The 22,621-nt window shown below is 29.5% G+C and overlaps 4 protein-coding genes, 2 non-coding genes and 1 pseudogene across 6 annotated transcripts; 3 read left to right on the top strand and 4 right to left on the bottom strand.

Moving 5' to 3' along the window:
- Window positions 1-14: 14 nt before the first annotated feature.
- On the bottom strand, window positions 15-3,451 carry LOC107933080 (GSH-induced LITAF domain protein). The gene is made up of 3 exons (XM_016865228.2): window positions 2,929-3,451; window positions 1,628-1,754; window positions 15-252 (listed from the first exon to the last, which is right to left on the bottom strand). Exons 1-3 carry the CDS (start codon window positions 3,108-3,110, stop codon window positions 169-171), a joined length of 393 nt encoding a protein of 130 aa, XP_016720717.2. The 5' UTR covers window positions 3,111-3,451; the 3' UTR covers window positions 15-168.
- Window positions 3,452-6,678: 3,227 nt separating this feature from the next.
- On the top strand, window positions 6,679-7,623 carry LOC107933074 (uncharacterized). Its single transcript, XM_016865224.2, has 2 exons — window positions 6,679-7,006; window positions 7,242-7,623. The coding sequence occupies exons 1-2, from the start codon at window positions 6,773-6,775 to the stop codon at window positions 7,551-7,553; spliced, it is 546 nt and encodes a 181-aa protein (XP_016720713.1). The 5' UTR covers window positions 6,679-6,772; the 3' UTR covers window positions 7,554-7,623.
- A 4,230-nt stretch (window positions 7,624-11,853) lies between these two features.
- Window positions 11,854-14,479, bottom strand: LOC107933056 (GEM-like protein 5; annotated as a pseudogene).
- Window positions 14,118-15,059, bottom strand: LOC121203268 (GEM-like protein 5). Its single transcript, XM_041086681.1, has one exon. It carries the CDS (start codon window positions 14,953-14,955, stop codon window positions 14,668-14,670), a length of 288 nt encoding a protein of 95 aa, XP_040942615.1. The 5' UTR covers window positions 14,956-15,059; the 3' UTR covers window positions 14,118-14,667.
- Window positions 15,060-16,680: 1,621 nt separating this feature from the next.
- TRNAV-UAC (transfer RNA valine (anticodon UAC)) lies at window positions 16,681-16,753 on the top strand. The gene has a single exon. It is a non-coding gene; the product is annotated as a tRNA-Val (tRNA).
- A 587-nt stretch (window positions 16,754-17,340) lies between these two features.
- Window positions 17,341-17,413, top strand: TRNAV-UAC (transfer RNA valine (anticodon UAC)). The gene has a single exon. It is a non-coding gene; the product is annotated as a tRNA-Val (tRNA).
- Window positions 17,414-18,882: 1,469 nt separating this feature from the next.
- On the bottom strand, window positions 18,883-22,361 carry LOC107933043 (protein TIFY 9). Its single transcript, XM_016865190.2, has 6 exons — window positions 22,078-22,361; window positions 21,802-21,976; window positions 21,597-21,687; window positions 21,380-21,500; window positions 21,230-21,287; window positions 18,883-19,285 (listed from the first exon to the last, which is right to left on the bottom strand). Exons 1-6 carry the CDS (start codon window positions 22,178-22,180, stop codon window positions 19,261-19,263), a joined length of 573 nt encoding a protein of 190 aa, XP_016720679.1. The 5' UTR covers window positions 22,181-22,361; the 3' UTR covers window positions 18,883-19,260.
- Window positions 22,362-22,621: the final 260 nt, after the last annotated feature.

Genomic DNA, 22,621 nt, shown 5'->3' with positions numbered 1-22,621 from the left:
GGTATGACAACATATGGAGAAGAGCTTTTTAGTCTATTTACCAGGAAACAACATTCGCAATAGAACATCCTTGTATGGCCAAAAAGATTTGTTTTAGCAAAATGCCAGAAAAAGCAGAATACAAATTGATTAAAACAGTTATATCATAATGATTTTAGTAGGGACTTATCATGCAGGCAAAGCAAAACTCTCTTGCACCCATTGTGGCATATCCACCACTGCACATGGATCTGTTTTCTCAAAATCAGCAACCTGCAAGAAGAACCATCAAACAAAAAATTTGCATAAAAATGAAAACAAGCATAATGGCCTAACGTGACATTAAGTTTTGGGGTTTAATTAAAACTTTTAAAAACTTTGAGGGAGCTAATTAAAATTCTAAAAAATTTTAAAAGGCTTCGAAAATTTTTCAAAAATTGGCTCCTCTGCCTCCAAGGAGGTTACACTCCTGGCAAACACCGAATGAGTGAGATAAAGCCATCCAAGGTTAATTGTTTCGAACGTCCCAAAATTATAGTTTAGATCAAGGGCGAAGCCAGAAATTTTGTTTAGGGGGGCCGAAATGAAATTTTAATTTTTAAGAGTCTACATCTTTATAATTTTTAAAGGATTAAATTAAATTTTCATAATTTTAAGGGGTGCCAAAGTGTAATTTTACTTTTACTAAATTAAAATTTTAAAATTTTTTAAAGAGTTAAAACAATAATTTTTCATTTTATGGGGGGTCGAGGCCCCTGCCAGTCCCCCTGGATTCGCCTTTGGTTTAGATGCTAAATTAACCTTCAATCTTCAAAACATTTTATTTGAGTCGTTAAAATATTAATATCTACCAATCAAGTCATTTTATTAGCCTAGTCATCAGCTTGGATATTAAATGTCAACATGGATCTAATGTGAAGCATATTTAATTTTAAGAGAGCTATTTCGTTTTCTTTCCAACATGATTGATCTAAATTGCACCTACGATAAGTAAACACGTATTTTCATGCTCACATTAAATCCAAACTACCATTTAATGCCTAAACTAGCAGTTAGATTGACAAAATGACATATTGCATAAATTTTGAGGATTCAATTTAAAAAATGTTTTGAAGTTAGTAAACCAATTTAGAATCTAAACCATAATTTGAAGGGTAAAAGCACCATGGAGACCCATATACTAAGAGTCAAACTGCATTTTGCTTCCTTTATTCAAAAAATATGCAAATTAGTCCCTATACATTAGATGAAAGAGCAAACTAGTCATTTCTATTAAAAAATTATCCATTTTTACTGTTAAAAACTGACATTGCTAATAAGATAACCAAACATGTGGCTCATTCTGACATACAAGATCAATTTTTAACAGTAAAAATAGATAAATTTTAACAAAAAGACCACTATGCTCATTGATCTAATGTACTAGGACTAATTTACCCATTTTAAATAGAGAGAATAAAATACAATTCGACTCTTAATATAAAAACTTTTACGGTACTTTTACCTAATTTAAATACCTCCAGTACAATTCCAGAAGATTATGAACTTAGGCTCTTGTTCTCTAACATGGGTGAGAGCTTCTTTCGTTTCATACAAGGAACCCTGAATTTACTTCCACATGTACCAAAAAAATCAAGGAAAGGCTCACCTTTTCGGTGCACGCCGGGCAATAATGATACTTATGCCACAGGCAGTCCATTGATGGGCAAAGAAAGCATATTCCAAGCATGAAGGGCATCATGCAAGCAACATATGCTGCCAAGCTAGGTTTAGACCTGAAATAACACATTGAAATTTAAAGATTTGATGATGGATAACAGTCAATATAATCTTTTAAAGAGCCCTATACTAAAAATTTTAACAAATTAATCTCTCTACGTTAGATTAAAGAGCAAACAAGTCATTTTAATTAAAAATTCCATCCATTTCTACTATTAAAAACAACCAAGCCACATGTATTTTAAATTGACGTATAGGACCAGCTTTTAACAATAAAAATGGGTAAAATTTTAAACAAAAGAACCAATTTGCTATTTAATCTAAGGTACAAAGGCAAATTTATTCATTTTTTGAGCAGAGAGAGCAAAATACAATTCAACACGCAGGGTACTGTAATTGGTTGAGTGACAAAGAGAAGGGATGAGAGAAGAGCGTTACAAAGTGGAAAAGAAAACTAAATTTTGAATACGCTTGGTTGGAAACAAAAGTGAGAGAAGAAAAAAATAAAATAGAAATAAAATTATGTATTTTTTAAATATTTTTTTAACTCTATCAAGTAATGGATAGAAATAAAATTTAAATTGTTTTTTTTTTCTATTTTTTTCATTTTTTCTATGAATCACACCTATAGAAAGAAAAATAATATTTTCTATCCTTTTAATTTTCTATCCACTCAATTTTTCATCTTTTCAATTTCTTTTTTATTCTATTAAACAAAATCTTAATGCAAGGACCTCCATTAAACATTAAAATAACAAATGCCTCTAAAATAATAATAAAATTAACAATAAAACAAAAATTATACAATATCCAATCAATATCAACAAAATAATAATAACGTAATAGTAAATGGTAACAAAATAACAGCAAAACAATAAGAAAATAGTACTTTTTTTGTTTTTTTTGTTAATTTAGACTATGCCAAGGCCGAAAAAATTTTACGTTTAATGTTTTGCTCAAACCCATTTTTCAGACATTTTTTTCAATAGCTCCACTTTTTCAAGCAGACCTTCGAACCAAACCACCCGACTTAATTCATTGACAGGTATATTCCGAACAAAATCACTAACATCTCAATCTCATTCGCAATGCAAAAACAAACACCCAAGCAAGTAAACAACACAATGCAATTAAATTAAATCTTAAAAAAACCCAAAAATTACATAAAATCGAAATCGGGATTCTCCCTTTGGGTCATAACTCATAAACAAAAAGGATATATAGATTTACCTGACGATGGTGAGTCCAGAATTACCACAATAAGGACAATTAAAAGGAGCTGGGGTGTCTCGATACATTGTTTGGTGAATCGGAATACCCTTTGGATCACCATATATGACGCTCGCTTGGTACGGATTCACCCCAACAAAGTATGGAACTCCGACCACCGGCTCATCGTGTTTCTTGAACATTTTTATTTTCACTTTTTCCGGTGGGATTTTGATAGAAAAAATTGGTTTCTTCCCCCCAAAGAATACGAGAGAAAATCTGGGAAATTGTATTGAAAAAAAAAAAAGAAAAAAAGGAAAAGGAGTAAATGTTAAGGGTATTTGATTTTGTGGGGTTAAGTGACAGGGAATTCAATTACTTGGGATTTTGGGGAGAATTTGTTTTTCTTTACCTGAAAGTTCCATTTTCAGATGGATTTAATGAACGGAAATCCGATTCCTTCGTTTTCTAGAAAGAGGGAAGTTTGAGCATTGTGCACGTAGGAATGATATGGTTTGATTAGTTCGTCCGATTCGATTCATTTATTCATTTTAGCATGGTTTTTACATTAATCATTATAAAATCAATTAAGGTATTGATCTTAAAATAATAGATTGTGCCACTTGACCACTGAATAGTTTCGAATCAATTAAATTTGAATTGGACTAAAAATAAGATGAAATGTTTTTCTTTTTAAACATTTTTTATGAATTTTTAATTGAATCGATCGAATTGGTGAACTAATGGTTTGACCGGTTTGATCGCTAGTCCAATTTTGAAAATTTTGCATTTTGGACTATTTCGAAAGTTTAGACAAAAATATTAAATTAAAAAAATAGACTTGAACAAGAAGTTCAGCCATAAAATAAGTTGAAACTGTTTTTTTTTAATATTTTTAATGAATTTTTATTGAATCGATTAGACTGGTGAATAAATGGCTAGATCAGTCTGGTCACCGATTCGATTTTAAAAACCTTGCGTTTTGGATTAGATTAGTTCAGAATAGACCTGTCCATGGGCCGGGCTGGGCTTGAAAATTTTTTGGCCCGCCTCCTATGCCCGGGCCCGGCCCGAGAAAAATATCATAAGCCCGAGCCCGACCCATTTTTTAATAAACATTAAAAAATTATTTTAAAAATAAAAAAAAATAAAAATATTTAAAAAGTATTTTAAAATTAAAAAATAAAAAATATATATTTATTATATTCAGGCCGGGCCGGGCCCGGGACAAAAAAGTGGTGCTCGAGGCCCGGCCCGTTTTTAAACGGGCCTCATTTTTTTGCCCAAGCCCATATTTCGGGCCTATATTTTTACCCGAACTCTCCCATATTTCGAGCTGACCGTTGGGCCGGGCCGCCCGGCCCATGGACAGGTCTAGTTCAGAAGTTGGAATATTCACTCAAACTCAGAAAGTTTACTTAAATTTTGAGAGAGTTTAAATAAAAATACTAAATTTAAAAAATAAACTCAACCAAAGAAAATAAATTTGTTTAAAATATGAAAATTCCAACCTCAACCTTTTTTCTAATTTATAATATATTAGTTTTTATTTATTTTATATATGTTATGTAATATGTATTATATGAAAATTTAAATATATCATATTATAATGTAAGTATTAAACAAAAGGTTAGAATATGTCGTTAGTCCATGTACTTTAACAAAAAAATTTAAGTTTTCCTACTCTTTTTTTTATTTAAAAATCTTAATTTAATTATTAAAATTGTAAGTATTTTCGATAAAAAAAAATTCATTTTAGTCATGTGACGTAGCTTATGATTGATGAAAATAAACATGTTAAGTTGAAAATTTTTAACTGAAACTACTAACAACAATAATGATTAAACTAGGACTTTGAATTTTAAAAAGTCAAAGGATTGAATTTTTAACTTTTAAAGTACAGGGACTAAATCTCAAATTCTATAAAGGTACAGAGACTACTAGCATATTTTAACCTAAACAAAATATTAAGTTTTTAGTGTTCAAAATTCTAATAAATGAAAAATATATATTTAATGGATATTAATTATATCTATTTGTACAATATAACAATCCCAAACTTATACACACTCACTAAAATCGAATCCACGCAAGCACAACTTGTAAATTGATCCCGCGACTTTAGAAATATAGCGAACACCTTTGACCAATTAGTCAAATGTTGGGTTCAAGTAAAAATAATTATACTCCTTAAAAAAAATATGGACAGATTTAAACCGACTTGAATTAATTATTTATAAATTTGAGGCTCATATTTTGAGTTGGGTTAATACCATGCATTTGGTCTAGCTCTTCGGGTGAAGAAGTTTTTATGATGTGATCTAAATTTAAATTAAATAATTTTAAAAATTAATTATATTAATATTAATATAAAATTATATTTTAAATATTTTATTTTTTTTAAACGATGACATGTGCTATTTAAATGAGTAAAGCTATGATGTAGAGTGGGGCGAGGTGGATTTTTTTTATTTTAGATAGTGGGTATGGAGCGGTTGCGGTAATTGCTTGCCTCACCCTGACCCACTCCATTATATAAAATTACTATTTTATCTTCCTATATATAAGCTATTAAAAGGATAAAAATGTAATAACATAATATAAAAAATCATATGTTTTTATGTTTAAATATTTGCTTGACTTTAAAAAGATTGAAAATATTAAAAATAGATAGCCAAAAATTAAATTGAAGCGGAGCCGGGTGAGGTGGGAATGAATGCATTTAACATTCATAAAGGTGAGAGTGATTTTCAAGATTATACATTCATGATGAAGCAAGACAAGTGGTGGATCAGAGCGTGCTAATTGCAATTTAATAGTGAATTTAGCGATACCCACCGTCGACTCGCTCCATTATCATCCCTAATAAAGACAAAATTAAATATATTTAAAATACCATTTAATAATGAAAATGTGATGTGGAGTTGCATGAGCATTGCCATTCTAAAATTAAAGGTCATGTACAATGCCCATTTGACTTTTGGAGGCTTTTAGAACTGTTTGACTTTTTTTATTACATCAAATAAACAAATCCATTATTTTTATTTTAATTGTATTTTATATAATATAAATAAAATATAATTAATATGATATGATATATAAAAATTATTTTATACTAGTGGAAGAATAAAGATAATAAAAAAGAGTTATTTAAGCAATTTTTTAACAGAAATACTAATAATTATTGACAAAATAATACAAAATAACGTATCGGGTCGAAGTTTCATCATGCATAAATATTATGAGTGAGTTTTCTTCGAATTTACAAGTTCAAGTTATTCGAGTTTGCCAATAAGATTTTTCAAGTCAATTCATCTCGAGTCTAGGTCACTTCGAGATATTTCTTGAGCACACTTTGGTTTTGGGTTAATTTTTGTTCGTGACGATTTTTAATCGAGTCATTTTCGTACTTGAATCAAGCAAATACGAGCCGATAACTTTTTATAATCAAATCAGGTTGGGTCAAGTTTGGCTTTAGATAAGCTAATGTTTTAAGAATCAATTCGATGATCGAACTGGTTAAACCATTTCTTGATTCAAAATTAAAATCTAAACATTAATTCTATAAATTATAAAAATCGAACTTAAAATGATTTTTAATCGATTTTTTTCTTATTCAACCGATTTTTTTATGATTCAATCCTCCTTTAATTTTTTTTGATACCGATCCAATCTGATTACAACAACTACGGATTAATCCGAATTTAAAATGATAAAATTAAATTAGAATTAGAATTAATGGGAAGGGTTATTTAAATGCAATCCACAAGTGAAACGGTTCAATCAACTCTCTCTTCTTTTCCTTTTGTTTACCCACAAATCTTCCGTCGTTTTCTTCACTATCGCGGAATAATAATACGGTATAATGACAGCGCCACCCACGGCGGCGATCACGGCAGCTTTACGAAATTGTTCATTGAATCACGAAACAACAACCACCGGCGTCGGCTCTTTAGAGGAAGAAGGAAATATAAGGAGGCCAACGGCACCAAAGGATAACGACGACGTGCTTCAAAACGGCACCGTTTCCGGCACTACCTTGGACCTCAACCCCCATCTCTCTATTCCTCATTATAGGGAACAATGCCTAGTTCTAGAGGTTAATTTAACTCACTCTCTTTTGTTTTGAAATAATTACAACGTTATTTGAGATGCATTTAATGCGAAAACCCCATGGCGGATCTTGGTTTCTTTCCTTATATATGTATATATATATGTTCTTTAATTGGTTTTTTTGAATTCTTCACGTATTTATTGCTTCTAACTGTAAACCTAATTCACTTTTGGATCAAAAAAGAATTGATTGTAAATTGGGAAAGTTTTTCATATGACAGACAGGAGAGGATCCAAAAACGGCCGCCGAGTACGGCGGAGAATCTTACTCAGAAAATGACGATGACGGCGGCGGCGACGACGATGATAATAACTGGTATGACAGTGAGGAATCATCTCCGTCTTCTTCTTTTTCTTCTTCAAGAGATTACAAAAACGACCACCACAGCCATGGAATCGAGGAAGAAAACGACGACGTCTTGGTCGTGGCCGGTTGTAAGAGCTGTTATATGTATTTCATGGTGGCTAAGAAAACTGAAGGTTGCCCTAAATGTAATGGTCAACTTCTTCGTTTTGATCATCACCATGAATGAACCCAGATTTGAATTTTTTAAATTTATTTTTTTTCTTCTCACTTAATCAAAAAAAAATCCCTTTACTTTATTATGATTGTTCTTCATTTTTTTTTTTCCGAAAAATTTCTATAAACTTCTCAATTAGTTTAGAAAGAATCGCAGTTGGATCGAAACGAAAATCAATTACGATTAAAGATTTTAATAATTCATTTTATTTTAAAATATAATTTGATCTTCAATTGGATTTTAAAAATATTGGGACACCATTGGTGGAGAGGTCAAAGGAATAATACTGATAATGATTGCGACGTGAGGGGGACGGGGGCTTTTTAATTTTCCTAGGCATTTTTTTTTATTTTAATAAATTAATATTAAGTTTTTTTAAGTAATCAACTAATATATTTTACAAAAAATATTTATAATAATATTTCTTCTTTTCAAATATAAAAATATTTTAAAAGTGATATGATATTTATTTAACTCGTGATATTATTTTAATTATAGATTAAATTTTAATATAAAATCTATATACCAGTAATTATCATTATAAGTGCTAATGGGCCAGGTTCAGGTCGGGTCTAAGTATGACATTAACATGTTTTATATTTGTCCAAGCTCGACTTAGCCCGAAATATGAGCCTAAAATTTTGTCTAAATTTGCCCATATTTGTAAGAGATTAACTCAAGCTCATTTTTAGGCTTGCTCATATTATTTTTAATTTTTTAAAAATATTTATATTATATTATTTTAATATTTAATAATTTTATATATTTTTTATTTATTGAAAATTTTTATATAGTCATCTTAACATTATTTTAATGTTTACATTAGAGTAGTATTATATATTTAGTATAAGTTTATTTTTTTAATGTGTAAATTACATAATATAAAGTATTATAAACTTAAAAATAGGTTGGATTGGGTTGAGTTTGGGCCTTCAATATTCAAATTTGAGTCCAACCCATATTTTAAATGGGCCTAATTTTTGTCTAGACCTATTTTTCGAGTATAATATTTTTGTCCAAATCCTCCCAAAATTTAAGCATGCCTAGGCGGGTTATCACAAGACAACACTTGTTAAAAGTAAAAATATAACATTGAATGACAAAATAAAATAAAATTTCCAGATTAGTCTTTTAAAACTTAGATTTAGAAAATATAAAAATAAAATATTTGAAATATTTTAATATAATTTCTTATAAATAAACAATATTTTTAATATAAAATAAAATATTTTAATATAATTGAATATAAAAATAAATATATTAAAAATATTATTAAATTATATTTAATAATAATTACATCAAAATATGATTAAATTATTTATTATTTTTAATAATAATCCTATTAAAATTTAATAACAATAACAATAATCATCTATCTAAAAAAAATTCTGCTAATGGTACTCTAGTCATTTCAGTTTTTTTCCTTATGTTATTACGACATCATTCCATTCAACCAAACACAATAATACTATTATAGTTCTATTCCATTCCATTCAACTAAACAGTTAAATTACTGATTACAGCTCTATTTCATTATAGCGAACCAAACGTAGTGTTAAACTATTGTTGTTTAGTCATGATTTTTAGAATCTGACCGGACCATTTAGTTGGACCAGGAATTGGCCGAGTTATTAGTTCGAAACAAAAGGTTAGACCTGTTAGTTCATTAACGGGTATGAACCAGTTGAATCAGGACAAAAAAAATGATTGAATGGCTAAACAGTTTAAACTAGCTGTTTTTTATGATCTTTTAATGATTTTTAATCGAACCATGTGAATCGATGGTCTGACCAATTTCACCATCGATCCAACTTTGAGAACATTACATTTAATTGAGTGTTAGTATTCATATTTAAGCATTGCATTTGATATACCATCAATATATAAATTTATACATTAACAATAAATCATACACTAATATTTTGCTAAAAACCTATAAAAATAATTACAAATTATTAAAATTATTTTTTATTAATTATTATCCTTAATTAATGAAGGGGGAAGGCTGCAGTAATATTAATTTAGGGTTGTAAACAAAGATAATTGGGGCTTTATTTTTTAATTAGACATCCCAACATTCAACAAATAGTAATTATGGTCACTTTCTCTTGAAGCAATGATTATTCCCAACACAATTATTTAATAAATTTTAAAACAATAAAAAATTTTCTTTTTTAGTTCTTGTTTGCCACTAAGAGAATAAAGTCAATGTTATGATGAGTGGCATAGTTCAAAAATAAAGATGATATTTTGAATGTAGTTTGTTTTTGGGTTTTGACAAAATTAGAATTTTAGTATTTTATTTGAAAAAAAAATTTGGTCCAATCATTAAAATCGTAAGTATTTTTTTGTCGAAATTTGTCAACATGAAACTTTGATTAGGTTGTTCTCATATTACATGGTATATGATCGACAAAAAAATAAAAATGATAAATTGACAGATTTTTACAGAAACTAAAATGATTTGACTAGAATTTTTAAATTAAAGAAATATAAAAGAATTAAATTTTAAATTTTAAAATAAAAGGACTAAATCTTAAATTCTATATAAATACAAGTACTCACAACATATTTTGTCCGAAGTGATTTTGATAAACACTTATTCCATTCCATCCTATTTGTTTTCTAAAATTATTATTTTAGCTCTTAATATATATATAATTAAGTTACGGGAGAGATACACTTCCACAGTATAAAAGTTAAAATAATTTTACACACTTCGGTAATTATTTATAGGATTAATATTTTAATGATTTAACCGTTAAATTTATCAATATAATTGTACTTGTCATGCATGTAGATTTTCGAACCGATCCAATATTTCTATCATCTTGATTTGAAACACCCCATATAATATATTTATTCAACGGTTGAAAACTTTTACATAAAACAAATAGTTAGAAGTTTTAAATTTACATCAAATTTGACATGTATGATCTACATGAATAGACTATAAAATATAACAGTTAAATCGTTAGAATATTAAGCATATAGACAATTACGAAAGTATGTAAAACCGCTTTAATTTTTACATTGCGTAAATGAATCTTTCCTCTCTTTTTTTAACATTAATTTCATTATATATTATTATCATATATTGACAACAATACTGATACCAATCGAGTTAAGACTCCATTGGTCACTTTATTTGTTTTAATTTATGTTCTAGCTTGGCCTCTAATTTATTGTCATATGTCCTTCGTTAATACATTGGACTCTTTGGACCGAATAAATGTATGGGTTTTACTTTTAGCTTATTATTATAGGTTGTCAAAACAAAACTCAACCAGTAGCTTTATAATAATATATAGAAATATAGGTTAATGTTTTTTAATTATGATTAGATTTGTCCATGGGTTGGGTTATTTATCTAAACTTAAAGATCTGTTCGAAATTTGAAAGGGTCTGAACAGGAATACAGGATTGGAGAAATGGATTTAGAAAAGAATTGACTCGTTCAAAATATAGATCGAATTTAGGGTTTTAGCATTCAAAACTCAAGCTTAACCTGGTCCAACCCGTTTTATACTTTTATAACAGAGTTTTATAATTTTAAAATTTTAATAAAAGAAAAATAATCTAAAATATTAAATGTAAATTCAAAACAATATATGTTTTAAAAAATATTATTGGTGTGCTTAAGACGAATTTGAATTAATCATTTATAAATTGATAAGGGCAAATTTGAGCAAAATTTTATATCTATATTTTAGGTTGGGCTAGATTTGAGCAACTAAAACACACTATTATTATACATAGACCTGGCTTGAACTTGACCCAACCTTGATGGGACTAGAGTTGTCCATGGCCCACCCGGAAAATGGGAGAGTTTAGACAAAGATATAGGCCTGAAAAATGAGCTTGGAAAAAAATAAGACCTGTTTAGAAAATTGACCAATCCTAGAGTAAGGTTTTTTGGCTTGGCTCGGCCTGAATTTGCAATAAAAAAAACCCTTGTTGTTTTTCCATGTTTTCTTGCTTTTTTGCCACTGTTTTGCTACCATTCCACCATTATGTTATTACTATTTTATTGTTAATATTTGGATATTGTATAACATTTGTTTTATTGTTAATTTTGTTACTATTTTAGAAGTATTTGCTTGTTAAGTTGCACTTATCTTAGTTTTATTTAAGTATAAATATTTTTTAAAATTGATTTTTAATTTGTTGGGAAACATTTATTTTAATATTTTTAGTGTATTTGTTGTATTATATTTTTAAAAATCTTTTATATTAAAAAATAAAAATTAAAAAAAACTAATACGGGCAGATTGGGCCGGGCTTGGATTTTAGTATTTTTATCCGAGTTGAGTTTAGGTAAGATCGAGCCTAAAATTTTATTAAGGCCCGAACTGAGCCATGAACAACTCTAAGTGAGACTCAATATCTAAGAATAATTATTGTAATTTTTTTAATACAATTTCCCACTCCACAATCTAATTGAAAGTTGAAATGCATATTGAGGAGGCCTCCTCTAGTTTTAGCCTTTTAGGCATACATTCACAAGTTTTAGCCTTCACTATTCAAGCTAACGTACCAAACATAATTAACTTAGAAAATTAAAATTTGGAGTATATAATATGGTACGTAGGATCGATCCGAAGATGGTTCCCCCCAACTAGGCAGCCACTGGTTCCGTTGTTGCGTTGAAATCTAGCACATTGTTCAATAGTTCAAACGATGCTTTTTCAAACTTAACAAATCCCATGAACCAAAAATCGTGACCATCAATGGTAACGACCTCGATGTAGCTCTCCGATGCCGGGTTTTCCTTCATCACCACCGGATACACCGTTGCGATATCGGACAAAGGTATCATAACCTGTTTTAGACATTTATGATGTTTATAGGGTAGATTACCAATAAATGCAAGATGTAACTTAGTTATATGGGTTCACAAAGAAACTATGCTATTCGAAATCCGATGTGAATTTCATTTTAGAATAATCAAGAATTAATATGGTTAGTCTAAATAAGAAAAAAATTATAAAAGAAAAAAAAACTCTGCACGACTTCATTGATTAATTATCTTCGTATCTTTCAAGTATGTATTCTCTCCATTAATTAAGACGCTCTCACTCAAGGTACTCCCTCCAATCCCTGAAGGTTCACAGAGCGGGAGTACATTAATTGGGTGACAAAACCCTCCAGGTTCTCTGTAGAGTTGAGTGACAAAACCTGAGTCCTGGAACAATACTTATAATTGTTGAGAGTCATATCGATTACCCAACGGATGAAACTTTGAAAATTTTTCCCAAAGGAGTCGATGCCCCTCAACAAAGCTATTAAACCCCCCTCAAAAAAAAAATTCTGGCAATATTATTTTTGAGATTTTAACCTAAGTTCTCTCATTTGAAATGCAATTTATCTTTCCATTACATCCAATATTTGTCATTGATGCATGCCCTACCTTTTAGATGTGTGTATTACCTTATAGTAGGTCCAAGTCTCTTGACCCGATGGAGCAACGAAGGATAAGGGACGATCACTGCAAAAGGCAACCCTAGCAGTGGATAAATAAAGAGTCCTCTGTTGTTGTGGAGAGGTAACAGGCAAATTCCTTCTTCAACTTTTCATTTGGATCAGTTGCAAATATCTTCTTGAAAAGTGAGTCGAACCCACCCTTTGTTATGGCTTTCGCCGTTAGGTTTACTTTACCCCACGCAGCATCCGATACCGACGATCCACTTCTCACTGTAGTTTTCATCATTGTATATGTAAATATTTTTTTGCAACATCTTGTTAAAAGAATTTCGATAAAAAATGGGGTTAATTCCATTAAAAGTTCTCAAACAATGGTTCATATTTTAAATTAGTCACCGAACTTCAAAACATCTTAATCGGCTCTCCAAAATATCGATATTTTATCAATTAGGTTCTTCCGTTAGTCGGTCATTACCTTGGGTGCTAAGTGTCAACTCAAATATAACGTGAAGCATAAATATTTCAAGCACACAGATCAAAATGAAAGTACACGTGTATCTATTGGACCGATAACTTAGATTTATTGTGTTAAAAAATATAGACCTTCTAATAATTATTGACAGTAACACTATCCTTCTTTTTTAACACATCAAAAGGTAAATATGTGTTTTAAATATGTTCCATATTAGATACAAACTCACAGTTAGAGTGATGAAAGAATCTGGTTGATTCAAAATATTAACACTTTGAGGATCCAATTAGAACCATGGTAATCAGTATTGTTTCGATATTGATTATGCCGGTCTTAAACCATTGGTAAGCAGTTTAAGTTCCATTCTAGTCAAAATTTCGAAATATTTCAGTTGTTTCAAAGTGTTTTGTTTGTTTTGACTGATACCCACTTTTATTGGTGCATACTAATTATATATGTTCTTTTTGACACAATGCTTAAAACTACTCGTAACTCCTCTCCAACTCATAAATAGAAGGATAATGTGCTTCAGCACACTCGAACTCACGTCCTCCTGCATTGACAACAATGCTCATACCAATCGAATTAAGACTCAATCAACAAATTTTAATATTTTTTATCTTAACTATATATCTTTATTTTTTATAATTATTTATAAAAATACAATATAATCATTTAAATAAGTTATTTAAGTTAATAATAATTTTTAAATTTATATTTACATTATACAAAACTCATCGGCACAGTATTAACTATCATTATTAGAAGTTTTAAAATTTAGGACTAATTTAAAATCTAAAAAATCATTTGGGACCTTTGAAGGAATTAACCCATAACAAATGCACAAACAAAAATCTATATCAGTTGCATAAGCATCCAACTTACGGTTGTGCCAGACGCTGCGTGCGACGGTCTCGGCCTTCCTACTCCAAGTATTGAAAACGTTAATCACAAGTTCAAATGAATTTTGGGTCGGTTTTTCAGCAGGAGTGTAAACGAGGTAAGGCAGCTCGTGAATTTGCTGGTGGTCGCCGGCAGGAATTTAAATTACGGTCGCGGTCGCGTTTTCGGTCGCATTGCGTTTATCGCGGTTGCGGACATAACGGATGCTATTGCGGTCATTGCAGGTATCGCGGTCGTGAATTTTACATTACTTATTGTGTATTGCGGGTATAGCGGGTTTCGGCAGTAGCGGTTTCGGATGGTGCCGTTACCGCTATATAACGGCCGCTATTTCGGTAACGGACCGCTATTTAAATCCCCGCCGGCGACCCATAAAGCGGCCATCTGGTTATCCGGGTGGACAACAGGGATCGCCGGCGGTCCCATGACGTGGGTACCCCATTGCTTGGTATCTTCCTCCGATGATGAAGATGATCGCGGTTCGTTTGCAGATGATTGTTGATGATGATGATGATGATCATCAAGTTTTGGTTGTGGTGCATCAGCTATTGTTGTTGGGGATGGTTCATGGGGCTCTTCTTCTACTTTAGAATTTCCTTCAGGTTTTGCAGCCATGGTCTTTAATGGTGATTTAATGGCACAACTGGGAAATTCTTTCGGTGGAAGATGAAAATACTTCCTAATATATAGACCAATAAATGTTTAAACCAGCTCTTAACAATCATAGGACATGAAAATTGTCCAAAACAATTATAAAATTTTATACGTTGTAGATAAGTTGTCATTATCAAGAGAAAATTCTAAGAAGTTGTTCATTTTGGTGGATTGTGTTCTATAAATAGGAGGAACACTATACTTTTTAACCCTGAAGGCCCCTATTTAAGAGATCGCTTTCAAAGAAGTCTTGTAGAATTATATTTTGGTTTAGGGTTGTCAATTCAGATTGAAATTCGAAAATTCGATATCAATATTTTGAACTTAAATTTGATTATAAAAGTCAGTTACTTAAATTCGAACTAATCGAAATCCGAAATTATCTGAATTCAAATTCGAAATAGCCATAACTTGAATTGATTTAAACAAGAAGTGACCAAATCATGAAATAATTCGAACCCCGTAATGACTGACAAAAAAAGAAAAACCCTAAACTTCAAACTCGAATTGACTTGAACTTCAAACAACTTAAATCTTGAAAAGGCCCATATATGAAAAAAGAAAATCCTAAACTTGAAGTTGACTAAAACTAAATAACTCGACCCAAAATAACTCAAAAATTGTAAATTACAAATTATATCCAGATTAACTTAACTCGAACTCAATCCAATCCATACAATTGAGATGTCAATTTTGATGTTGTTGTCATATGAAATGATAGATAGGAACCTTCCTACTAAATTGTCAAATGGCTACATTTTTTAATTACTAAAAGTAAAATTGCATAATTATACATGAATTTTGATTTTGTACATATAATTATACAACTTTGATTTGATTTGATTTTCACAAATTATTAATACAATTACCGATATAGCATCATTTTGCATTTATATATTGCACATGTAGTTAATTATATTTATCCAATATAAAAATAAATTGATATATTTATTTAAATGTATATAATTGAATCACAGGCAATTTTTGTGTATAAATTTGAACTGCAATCAGAATTCCATGTATATAATTAGACCAAATTAAAGCTGATGTATCAAATTATATATTAAATTAAAGTTCATGTATATTCTTGAGATTTGTCCCTTTTGTGTTTATATCATATATGTACTTTGAACTTAACAATTGAGCACATTGTGGACTTCTAATAACTCTTTATGCTAAGTTGTAAATGTTCATTGGTTAAAAACCTTTGTTTCAATTGCAAAATTTTCAAAAAAAAAAATATCACTTTGATATAATTTGTCCAGCATTTAGTGAATAATTTTAATATTTCACTTTGGGTTAATATACCATTTGGTGTATGAGTTTAGTTTCAATGTTTGATTTGGTACGTAGATTAAATTATATCATCTGGCCCAATGAATATTTCACACGTATGCTTTAGTAAAATAAACATAGGTACTTAATTAGGGCAAAAAAACTCAGGTACTAAATTAAACATTGAATTCAAACACTAGTGCTTAAATGGGACAAAGAAAAACTCAAGTATAAAATTGAACATTAAAACCAAACTTAGATATTAAATTGGGACACAAAAAACTTAGGTACTGAATTGAACATTAAAGCTAAACTCAAATACCAAATCGTATATTAACCCTTTTTCATTCTTTATGACTTCTTAAACAGACTTGAAAGATTACTTTTTAATTACAACAGACTCATAAATGAGTTGTTGTGGTGTAGTGGTTATCACGTTAGTCTTACACACTAAAGGTCCCCAGTTCAATCCTGGGCAGCAACAATTAATTATCCTTTTCTTTTCTTTTCTTTCTTTTCTTTTCTTTTCTTTTTTTTTTTTTGTATTTGAAAGAATTATAACTTTCAAGATTTTTTACTTATAACCTCCACCAAGTGAGACACAAACTCGAATCTTAAAAGTAATATTATTTAAAAAATGAATCGTAAAAGAGAAATGAAATATTAAAAAAGATATAATAAAACATCAATAAATAGTTTTGTTTAATAAATTGTTTATTCAAGTGAAGAAAAGGTTTTATGAAATAGTTACGTTATGATAATTATTTAATAAATTAGTAGTAAAAATTTTTAACTCCATAAACGAGATTAAAAAGCTGCCGCATGTTAATATATACTTTCATTTAAATTAAATCCCTAAACCAATCTAACTCTATCTCACCAAATAGCTATTGGTATAGTGATAAATGATTTGTAATGTTTAATTTTTTATTGACTTCAAATATTAAATTAAATATTAAAGTTAAAATTAAATACCAAATAATATATTAACCGTCTTTCATTTATTATCACGTGACTTCTTAAATAAATCTGAAGATAGTTACAATTAAATTCCAAATTTAGAATCAACAGGTTGCTGTGGTGTAGTGGTTATCACGTTAGTCTTACACACTAAAGGTCCCCAGTTCGATCCTGGGCAGCAACTTAAGTAAAATTTTCAGTTCAGTAATCAATAAATTCTTTATGTTTTGTTCCCAATTCGATATAAATTTTAAGAATTATGTTTTTACTTTTATGATTTTTCAAATTATAGATTTTAGGTTCTTTTTTAATTTTAAAGAATAAAATGTAAAATGTATTGGTTGAGAGGAGGTTAAACTTGCTTTGAGAAAAGTCCACAAAGTGTTCTCCGTCAGAAATCGATGGCCTACTCAATAGGTCGATATTGGACCCAAAGTATCTATACTCTCATTTGGATTAAACTACGCCACATATTTTCAAAAACCCTAACTCATGTACCGATAAAAAAAACCTAAATCAATCTAACTCAATCTCATCAGCTAGCTATTGTACAGTGCCTAATAGTTTTAGTTGTTTAAGTTTTTATTAACATCAAATTTCGAGTTTAAATTTAGATAATCCATTTTGTTTTTCTATAAAGAAAATTTTAAAAAAAATCTTAGCTTAATAAATTATATTGTAAATATTGAGATTTTAAGTCAAGTTCCTCCATGTATAGTTGCCCATGTTCCATTATAGGCAATTGTGCATGTATAAGTTTTGGTCCGGATCATTTTTTATTTTTTATCTATTTGTGTGTTATAATGGTTTGATTATACTTAATAGTTGTTCGGATATGTACTTGTAACAAAACTTATTTCTTTCAAAAAGAATTTGAGATCTTCTCTATATAAATTATTTTTGTTTTCTCTAAATTTTATTTTAGCTGAAATCTCAAAAATAAAATAAGACATATCCAAATTTATTATGAACCATATCTAAAATACCAAATGAATTGTACTTTGTAATAGTTATTTCTGAATATTATTCATAATAACATCTTATAAAATAATTTAGGATAAATTCATTTTTTGGATCTGAACTTAGTAATTGTTCTTATGTCGAGACTTGAATTTTTTTTATTTAAATTAATTGTTGAACTTGATAATTATTCTCACATTAGAGCCTAAACTAGACCATTGTTCTCAAAATTATCGAGTTTAGGCCCTAATTAGCATATTAACCCAAATATTTATACGAGTGAGTCGAGATGAGCTTGATACTCGACTCAAGCACGATCAAACATTTGTTTTTAAGCTCAAGATATAATTAAACTACTCGAGTTCGAGCTCAATTATACTCGAGCTTAAACTCAACTCGATAATTAAACTTAAGACTAAAAATATATATTAAAAATAATAACATAATTTAATAATATAAAAATATATAACAAAAAAATTCAAGATGAAATCAAATATTATTAAACTTGAATTTGATTCAATTGATAACTTCAGTTACCAAATTTTATTTTATTTACCAAAATCAGAGTACATGGGGAATGAAAATGGGAAGAAAACACAGAGAGGAGAAAAAGATCACGTAACAGTGATCTAGACATTCCGTAACACGTGCCAATTCCAGTGAGGGAATAATTCAATGCACCAAAACAGGTAGTAAAATTAATAATAACAAACACATGCTTTTATTAGAATTGTATAATAACAGTAAATAAAGTCATAAATTAATTAATTAAAGGAAAGGTCAGCATATAACATGTGACATAAAAACCAACGTCTTCAAATCCATAAATATATATAAATTAAAAAAAAAGAAAAAGAAATGCTTCAAGTCCCTATTATTAGACCCTAAATTAGCCATTTTCTTCTATATATTTGTAGATATATATTATATTATCTGTATAAGCTAAAACTAAAATTATCTTTCTTTGTCGGCTCCTTTTTTGAGTTTTCTTCTACGTTGTGTTTAATAAAATGGGGCCCTTCCTCCTTTTTTCTTCAAAACGCGTTTTTTGGTTTAGGTGGTGTATAGCGACTACCAAGCATAAGGGGAAGTCAACCTAAAAACGAAAACAAATAAAACCATGTGTTAGATATTTGACGTTTTTGAGAGGAAACTTCGTTGTTTCATTGATGATTTCAAGCATCACATCAACAAAAATTTATTTATGTTTTGGCCCATTCAACGAAATCGAAACATAAATTTATTCAAACTTAAAATAGTTTAAACTCAAAATTATTGGAATAAATACTTTAAAATGACTTAAATCTAAATCAATTAAAACAAGAAACCCAGCCTAAAAGACTTTAATATCAAACCCAAATGATCCGACCCTAAAGCCGAACCAATAAAAAACTGAAATTATCCAAAACTCAAACTAAACAGATGCCCCTTAAGGCCAACTTTTCAATGTGATTCCAAAATTTTCATTATGCCTTTTGTAATTTTTAAAAATTCTAATTAAGTATCTAAAATTTTTGAAAATTTTAAGCAAACCCCACAACTTAAATGGCAACAATCTGAAATGAAATATAAACATACTCAATTCATAGAAACAAACAAAGAGAAAGCCAATATTTTGTGATGAATTTTTAATTTAAATAAGTGAGAAATCACCGAGACCGACCATTGATTAAGTTGTTATCGCTCATCAACAAAATTTTAATAAAATTTTATAAATTATATTATCATGAAAATATTTTATTTAAAAAAAATTACTCGTAAAAATATCATATGTACGACTATATCATAAAAATAATGTATTATTATTCAAAGTGTGATTGAGCCTATTACTAGATTTATTAAATGTTTGTCAAAAGTAGGTGTTTGGCAAATCAATAAATGAATGAAATATTTAGCTAGGGAGGAAAACATGGACCGTTTGGTGATGGGACTCGTGGTCAATGTGCCTCCCTGTTCAAAACCGTGTGATGTAGGTTTAATCTTTTAAAAAAGAAAATATATATTTAGTGCCTTTTGTATATTGGAAATTTAAATGTGAAAGTGAAAAAGTAATAAATAAAAAAGTTAAAATTCTTAAATAGATGGCTTGGTTGACACGGTTTAGAAAACACCATAATTTGGTCATTTTCCAAATCGTTGCCTTTTCCATGTGCTTCAATACAAGCAAGCAAAATCACATTTGGTTTTTTATATAGGTTGAAATGCATTATGCTTTCAAAACAAGAGGGAGATTTTTATAAATAAAAAGGATTTTGGATTTTATAAAAATAAATAAACTAATTAATCCTCACTATTAAAATTAAGAAATCGTCATATATTTTATTTTTAAAAAAATCTTAATTAATATATATATAATGGTTTTTTAATCTACTTATAAAATAATATTTATACGAAGTGTACCACAATACCTATTTATTTTAGATTTATTTTTATTTTACCTAACAATATGACATAAGGATGCAATATTTAGTTATGAAGTACCATCCTAAAACTAATTGGGTGAAGGGTATTTTTTAGTCTAACACATTTGAAGTTAAAGTAAAATCAATCGATATTTCAGTAGTTTTTATCTAAATTGATACCTTCTTTAAGGGATAACAAATTCTTTATACTCGATTTTAATTTTCTTTTAATGATTGAAATTGTTGAGGGAACAATTCTTTCAAGAAAAGTTTTTAAAGTATTGTCTTTGGGTCTTGCTAGAATTTTGTCTCTTACGTTTGTCGAAAACCATATACGATTCATAGAAAGGGAGCAATTAGCCGTTGATGGGTGACCGTGCGCTCACATATGGCTCGTTGCCTTGAGGCACTCCCTCTTTATGAACCCTATGCGGCTCTCGACAAAGGTGGAAGACAAAGAATTGGCACGATCCAAGAACAATACTTGACATTTTGAAACGAATGATCCCAACCCACTCAACAGAAAATATTTCCGAGCTTAATAAAATTTCTATAAATCATACTTTCAGTTGTTGTTTTTTTTTAGAAAATTAGTAAAAATTCTGTAAATTCGTCTCCAACACAGTAATATATCTAACCTCTCTTTGCGCTTTTCCAGAAATCTTTGCAGCGACTTTCTTCTAGCAATTGGCAAATCTGCATAAAAATATCCAAAACAATAGCTTAAGTTACCAAAAGTACGTACATACATACATACATAAATACATATGTACGTATATAATACTAACCTCCATTACGAGCTTCGAGGAGGTTTTGTTGATCACTTGAAGGATTTGCAGCTTTTGATGAGTCTACAGATTCAATGTTTTTTGAGCTTCCTTCAACGGCAAGTTTGAAGATGCTTTCCGCCTATTTTTTTTTTTTTTAAACACAAGTTTAATGCACTGAATTTAAAAAAGAAAGAAGGATTAATTTAATTCCTTTCCTATCTATGGATAAACGAACCTTGTCTCGAGGTACATTGATTACGGAAACCGTTCCGTTGTAAAAAATCGTCAACGGTGCTGTTTCAGGACTATCCTCAGAAGGAGTAGACCTGAAAAAAAAAATGTTAAAACCTTTTTCTTTTTTTTATATTCACTTTAATGATTTAAAATCGATTACGATGCTAGATCAACCATGAAAATACGGAAACGAGTTCAGTACGTACCTCAAAGCAGGATTGAGTAGAGGTAAAGAAGGAAGCGAAGTACTCCGATCTTCTTTAGGACTCGACGGAACCGAAAAGGATTTTCTCCAATCAACCGGATTCCGGTTCGTCGAACCGGAAGCAATCACAGATTTGATAAGTTCCGGATTCATCTTCGAAATGGCACCTTGAATACCTATCAAAATTCAAAAAAAAAATCACTAACTATCACTTAAAAGCACTAAAAATTCACAAAAAAATCACTAAAAATTCAAAAAAAAATAATCGAAACGTTACCTCGGAAGCTCCGGCGGCGATCGAGGAATTTCTGGAACTGAGATTTGCAGGAATTGGCTTTCTCCATGCCGAAGAAATCAAGCTCGACGGTAGCTCTGGACATTTTTTCTTTAACTTTTCAAAGAGAAAAAAATGAAAAATCCTTTTCCTCTCTTTTCTTTTTTGTTTCTGTTTGGTTTAAAAGAAAATGAGAGAAAATTGAAGCATATATATATGAAGAAGCGGAGGGAAAGTGAAGGATTTTTTTGGCATAAATGAAAATTGCATTACACGAGATGCATGACAATGTATTAAAGGAGATTCTCTGTATTTATTAATAATAATAATATGGGTAAATTCAAGCTAATGTCACTAACTATTAGTATATTTAAATTTTAGTCACTCAACTTTAAAAAGTTACAAAATAATCCTTTAACCATTTGAAAGTTTTCATTTAAATCATTGGGCTGTCAAAATCGTTGTTGTATAGCTTTCTTTGCTTGCACAGCTTCCACCAATCGAAACCTCTCATTCCTCTTCTCTTCCACAGTTCAGTTTTTTTTTC

This window comes from Gossypium hirsutum, chromosome D01, assembly GCF_007990345.1.
Source record: "Gossypium hirsutum isolate 1008001.06 chromosome D01, Gossypium_hirsutum_v2.1, whole genome shotgun sequence".
NCBI classification, from domain to species: domain Eukaryota; kingdom Viridiplantae; phylum Streptophyta; class Magnoliopsida; order Malvales; family Malvaceae; genus Gossypium; species Gossypium hirsutum.
Note: the sequence above shows the minus strand (reverse complement) of the source record. Positions and strands in the feature narration are given on the sequence as shown.